Raw genomic sequence first — 6750 nt, 5'->3', positions numbered from 1 at the left:
GACATTCAGCCAACCAGTCTGCTGACCACCCAGCTGGCCAGATGAAGAGTGGTCCAGCTATCGGGGTCTGGCTGGTGGTGAAACCGGTGAACAGATGAGTTCTCAGGACACACAAACACAGAAGGTGAATTTTCCTGAAGTGAGCTCATAGCATGGGAGGGATCGAGAGAACAAATCAAGGAAGATCACAGTTTCTTATTTCTTTCTCCTCTCTCAGTTGGAGGATGAAGATTAAACATGTCTAAAACAACGACAGCAATTGCAGTAATAGTTTATTATGAATCAAATGGTGGTAGTGAAGTCTTTATGGCGCCATGGCTGAAAAAAGAGGAAGAAGGAACCAATGAGCCATCAGGAAGAATGACAAATAGTTGCACAACTGGCCTGTGTATATATTTGTCTTTTTCAACTTGAGGAACTGATGAAACGTAGTGTACTGTACGTTTAGGACTGTAATTTTCTGTTTGTTTGTGGTGGTCGGCGAGAGAGGAAGCCTATCTGTGGCCATATGCTGTTTCTGTTCCTCCGCTCAACCGCTGACATCATCTGGAGTGACACACAGCCGGGTGACTTCCTCCGTCTCATTAATCACATGCGTGTTAACAGCCGCGCACACTATCCCCAATTCCTGTACCCTTTACAGCTCCGCACCACATTCTGCCCTCCCTCGTTAGCCTCCCGGCCTCTAATGCTCTTTCCCAGCTGGCCGGCCCACTTAACAGTGACCTTTGACCCTCCTCTTTCTCCCCCATAAAACCCCCATGCCATGCTTTCTCCACCTGCTGCTCACCTGCTGCGTGGGAGGTGGGGATTTGTCTTGAAGCATGCCGATAAAGAAACTGTGATTTTTATCTTGACAGGCATCTTTTAACTGAAGCCTTGTTGGAAGTCAAACTGTGTGCTGTGGCTACCCTGCATCTGTGTTGTGAACCCCCCCCCCAAAGAAAGACACAACTCACATCCATTATAGGACAGGTGATATTTCTAGTGTGTTTTCTCTGCAGAGATAAAACTGACGGGCTCCGATTGGCTGCTGTGACTCTCCTTCAGCCATTGGAGAGTCACAGAGAGAGACAGAAAGTAGGGGAAAGTTGCACACGAAGAAAGTGAGAGACAGAACGACATATTTAATTGATTTGTTGAAGCATTTATTCGTTTTTGTTTTATCCAACTAGATGATGGAAACGATGGGAGAGAGACAGAGTCATAAAGCCACTGAGTGGAAGTTGGCTGTCAGCTTTAAGTGGAGTGGCGACGACTTGCAGTATATCACTTTTTATGATACTGTAAAAACACACAGATACATCTTTGCAGGATGAGGGGGCTGTGCAATGGTCTACCTTCTGCTGCTGATGTGTGGGGAACTCTCACTCACACAAAGAGCCACTATGTCAGGGTCAACGGTAGCCAAAACACACATTTAGCGTGCGATGAGCAATGGTCTGTAACTGTATGTAAATCACTCCTCCGTGTAAATAGAGTTAGTCATCTCCACCACCTAAAGGACTCCTGCACTGAACACGCAGGTCGTGGGAAAACAACGAAAAGAGATGACCTACACAAGAATATTCAAACTGCTCATTTTCACAATGCAAAAACATTACGTGACCAGATCTGTAGTTAAAGAAAAACCTCTAAAAAAACCCACATCTCAGCTCAGCTTTGTTAAGCTGGAGACTTTTTTTTTTTTTTTGTTGCAAAATCCAATACAAGAGAAGTTTGTTGTGCATAACCAGGTGGCCTTCCTAAACGTGTAGGCGTCAGACAATAAATGGGTGGTTTAGCAAGTTAAGCCAAGGTGTGCACAAACTGGGTGTGTCTGCGTGTGTGTTTCCGCTACCCCCACCCATGTGAAGGGTGCTCTTGGGAGAGGGTATGTGCCCACACTCGTGCCCTCCGGCTTCCCTCCATTTTGGCACATAGCCTCTCCTCTCCCAGCTCTCTGTCTTTATCTGTCTCTCATCTTCCTCACTTGCAACTCTTTCCTTTTCTTTGTTTCTTTCTTGATTTTTCTGTGTTAGCACAAATTATCCAACTCACTCCCCTCTCTCTTTGCTTTTTCCTGCCCTCTCGCTCTCCCTCTCTGTGCGTGTTGGTGTAGCTGTCCTTATTTGGCTTCCCTTCGAGTGAGTGGGAGTGTGAGTATGAATGTGACTGTGTGTGTGTTTCCTCCTGACTGTGAGTCACTGCTTGTCTGACTCACGAGCGCTAACAAAAACACACGGTTGCCATGGGGACGCGCTCACCCCCCTCCTCCCTCTCCTCCCCCTCCTCTCTCCCTCCCTGTCAGTCTCTGGTTTCTCTCTCTTTGCGGGCACCGCTGCATCCCAGGCAGCCCTGGCACTGTTACATGGGTGGCACTCTGACTTGGGTGGGATGGTGGTGGTGGTGGTGGGATTGGAGGACAGGGGGAAAAGATTCAGAGACACACAAACAGAATCAAAGTGAAAAAGCACAGATGAAAAAAATTGTTTGTATGGAAAACTTAAATGAAACTCCAGTAGTCTGTGGGAGAACAGAAACCTAGGGTGCGAGACAGGCAATCATCTATCATCAATAGTAAGTAGAAAAGCCGGCATCGGCCCTGACAGGCGAAACAGAAAGTGCCCACCTGTGGCTCTATTCTCTGCTTCTGTTCTCCTGCTTTTACTGTTCTGAAATTGCAGACTGCTTTGAACTAGGCCTGTCCTTTGATGTGCTGCCGTCACTGCTCGGCCTTGCCATAACCTCCAGGGAGCCTGATAATGTGCACACGTGTGGCATTACATTTCGACAAAGATCAGGTAGGCACTGGATGTACAAACAGCCTCACACGCTACTGAGGTTTGGCTTACTTCCTGGATGCTAAATGTTGGTGGTGCACCACCTAGTGGACATACAGTATTGTTTTTTTTTTGTTTTTTGTTTTTTCAGAATGGCAATTGGGCCACATGTGAACTACTGTATATGATGACTCTGACCCACTGATCATAGACACATTTCAGATGTCTCTGCGTTATTAGCAGTTTCATCAAAGAGGAGAAATCACCCAATAATTTACAAAGGACAAAACACAAATACATATTTGTTCAGCAGAAACTTGTTCTTGTTTTCTACCCCAATAATCTTTTTAGGACCCATCAGATTTATCGAGCCACACTTTGATGGGGTCCTACCCCGAGGTTGGAAAACAACCAACTACACTTTCTCAAGTAGTGGGCTTAATAACAATTTGAGGTAGGCCCTTTGTGTACTTGAGTATTTCCCTTGTATGCTACTTTGTACTGTACTACAATTCAGAGGGAAATATTTTAGCATTTTTACTCCACTATATTTGCAACTTTAGTTACTAGTAGAGCCCGACCCATACTGAATTTTTGTGGCCGATGCCGATAGAAAATTCTTATATTGATACATCGGCTGATATTCTCATATACACAGAAAGTAAACATAAACACACAAGTTTTGCAATGATCCCTTAAAATATGGTTCACAGTCATCACTCTCGACAAGGACGTGTATGTGACGGAGGCAGGATATTTTACAAGTAAGCAAAACACTTTATCATCCAAAACTGACATTAGTGCACTCAAACAGTTCACTGGGAATTTAATAACTATAAATCACCCCAAGCACCTTTTACTGCATTATGTTCTGTAAAGAAAAAGTTTTCCCTCTTGGCTCTTATCAGGCAACACATAAGACGATATGATATATCTGTGACAGGCAAATGTCAGCCGACTGATATACGTGGTTGGGCTCAAGTTACTAAATGATACAAAATATTATCAATAGATGCATGTTGATGTTTTAAAAATAAGACCCAATTGATTCTTTGATGAAATTCACAAGCTACCCGACTGCATTTATATAGTAAAATATCCACTCCACCTTTGCCATCTGCAACACTAAAGTAATATCTGCCTACATATTAAGGCATACATAATTATAATCATATGATAATTATATAGTATACATTATTCTAAAATAGGTCATTCTGCACTGAAAAAAAATACTTGTTTGTAAATAATTGCAACTTTGGAAACTTGAAGAACATTTTGCTGATAAACTACTGAACTTTTACTCAAGTGGGTTTTTAAATGTACTTTTACTTGTAACTGAGCATTTTTACACTGTTGTTTCAGTAGTTTAACTTAACCACAGTATCTGAGTTCTTAGAATAAAAGCTGGAGGAAGATTTAAATGCAGACAAAAAAAACCATACAACCACATACTGTATACCTCAACACAGACAATGAAGATAAACATAAAAAGTGCAGACACCCACTTGTCTCCGTTGCACATGCACACAAAAACACACTTTTGACCTCTGTTTGACTTTTACGTGGCTCACAGCAGCAGCTGGCTGGTGGAGAACAGGCAGAAAATGAAACTGTACGCCGACATAATCCTCAGCAAGACAGACAAAGAGAGAGAAAGAGAGCAGGCGTTGACAAGGAAAAAGTGAGGAAACAAGAGGAGCGACTGAGGGACACTGTTTTAACAAAGAGAGACAAAGTAAAAAAGTAGTTATGGAGCAGATGAGTGATAAAAAACAAAAGTCAAGAAAGGACAGAAGAGAAAAAGCATGAAAGACGATGACAACAATTTAATATATTCAAAAAAATGCCATTGTCACACTTTATTGAAAAAAATGCAACCAGCCATGTATACTGTATGCTTTTACTGTATATATATCAGCCATGGTAACATAGAGAGGTTTTGCTGCGAGCATACAGAGTGGGCCATGCCTGCACACACAGACTGATGCTCACAGATGAATCCAGACACTTCTGTTCGTGTGGAGTACATGTAAGGATGTGAACGGGTACAAAAAAAGACAACATGTCCACATACGTGACCGACATTACTCCAACTTGCAGTCCCACTTGTTGTAATGCATCACATCAAGATTGCTTAGATTGTGGCATTCTAGCCTATACCTCCTCTGCACACACACACACACACGCATTGTGCTCCATATGTGTGTGAGCATGTGTATGACAGCTGTCCCTGTATGCGGAGTAATCCTCAGTAAGCTCCATGGCTCCCACAGTCTCTTTCACTAGATCTCTCTCCACAGCATCTCTGACCTCACTGTGTGCTCCTCCTGCGACTCCCTCCGCCCGACAACCTGCTAACACTGCTCAAGTTGTGGCTGATCGACTCTCCTCACTCCCAACGTTAGCCTCAAATATGCTAACTGCACTTTTGAGCCTTAATCTCTCCTTCATTCCTGGCTCTGGTCCTTGTGTAATTAAAGGGATAGTATGTAATTTTGGGAAATACTCTTACTGGCTCTCTAGTGGAAAAGTTAGATGAGAAGCACTGTACCACCCTATCATGTCTGAAACTACTGCGAGCAGCCACTTAGCTTAGCTTAGTCCAAAAGGTAACAAAAACCACTTTCCAGCACATCTAAAGCTCAAAAAAAAAAAATCTATTGTTTATGTTGTTGGTTTAATCCGTACAAAAATGTTATGTTTAACTAGGAAATAGCCCAACACAACCCCCGTATATCTTCTTGGATAAACATCTACTAAGTTAAGTTTAAGTGCCAGAAGTAGCCTCTATTTGTGGTGTAAGTTTGCCCTCTGCTGTACACAACAAGCCAATGATAAACTCCTTCATCGTGCCTTTTGCCCTGAGAATTCTTTCTTTCTTCTGCATTCCAGTTTCCATTATTTACTGTGTCAATACATGTCATTTTAGTGTAGCTTCCCTTTGTTATACTCATGAACACTGGAGCACTTTGGGAAGAGAGGTTAGTGGTGGCGCTAAGTAACAAGTAACATGAATTATTTTTGAATAAAGCACGGCCGATCTGACGATCAGTACAAATACGTGTAGGTTACATTACACACAACCAGCACACACAGCACTCCTTGTCTCGGTCTGTGGTTATTATTATCGAGCATCTGCGTGGGCTGGAAGTGGAGGGTCTCAACTCTTTCACAGTGATCTTCCGCCAACTTTGGGCTTCCTCTGACTGATGGGCTGAAACTCCCACAATGTCCACAATCATTAATGTCACAGTGTCCGTAAAATTTTTTGTTAAATGCAGTCCATAATGATGGGATACTGTTTTTTTTTTTTAATAGCTGTTTATACTTTTTAAATATAAAAAATAACTGTCTCCCACATTTGTTGGATTGGAGAGAATGGGATGATTAAAGACAGAAAGTGGTGAGGATTTAGGCAAATTTGTGAAGATTTGTTTGCAATACTCCCATCTGATAGAAGCATGTGTATGGGAAGTGTTTTGAGATGCACAGTTTTTGCAGTCATTAAGCACTTTGAAGCAAGCCAGTAAAGAGTCTCTTAAGTGGCTTAAAAAGTAAAATCCATTGTACAAGTTTCCTTTTGTCACATTTGATTCCAGGAAAAAATATCTTCTGTTATATGGGGGATCCTGGTTCTTTCTCAGAGAAAAAAACATCATCTGTGTAGTAACATTGTCCCATAACACAATCTCGTCCACATGGAGGGCTGCAAAGAGGTCATATCTCTGTCCTTTGGTGTTTGAATTGTCCTCGGAGGGGAACGTCTCAGAAGTTGCTGAACAGCTCGTATTTCTTCATCCAGTCCATCTGCGGTGCTTTCTTCTTTTCTTTGGCATGGACCTTCATCTTTTCTTCTGCCGCCGTGGCGCTCAGGCCCATCTCAGCAAATGGGTCCAGCAGCCGGCCCTCATCGTCCATCAGCTAGATGGGAGATATTATTGAAGATGGAAAGACAGACAGAAGGGTTGAGGGTACTGACTTTCATGTT

The 6750-nt window shown here is 42.8% G+C and overlaps 1 protein-coding gene across 1 annotated transcript in view; it reads right to left on the bottom strand.

The window, feature by feature from the left end:
- Positions 1-4648: 4648 nt before the first annotated feature.
- Positions 4649-6750, bottom strand: part of LOC141020184 (Na(+)/H(+) exchange regulatory cofactor NHE-RF2) — a 32551-nt gene continuing 30449 nt past the window's right edge. The window contains exon 6 of the mRNA XM_073495253.1: positions 4649-6683. Within this exon, the coding sequence (XP_073351354.1) occupies positions 6528-6683 (156 nt within the window). The 3' untranslated portion in view covers positions 4649-6527. The remainder of the gene's footprint in view (positions 6684-6750) is intronic.

Source organism: Pagrus major, chromosome 23 (assembly GCF_040436345.1).
Source record: "Pagrus major chromosome 23, Pma_NU_1.0".
Lineage (NCBI taxonomy): Eukaryota > Metazoa > Chordata > Actinopteri > Spariformes > Sparidae > Pagrus > Pagrus major.
Note: the sequence above shows the minus strand (reverse complement) of the source record. Positions and strands in the feature narration are given on the sequence as shown.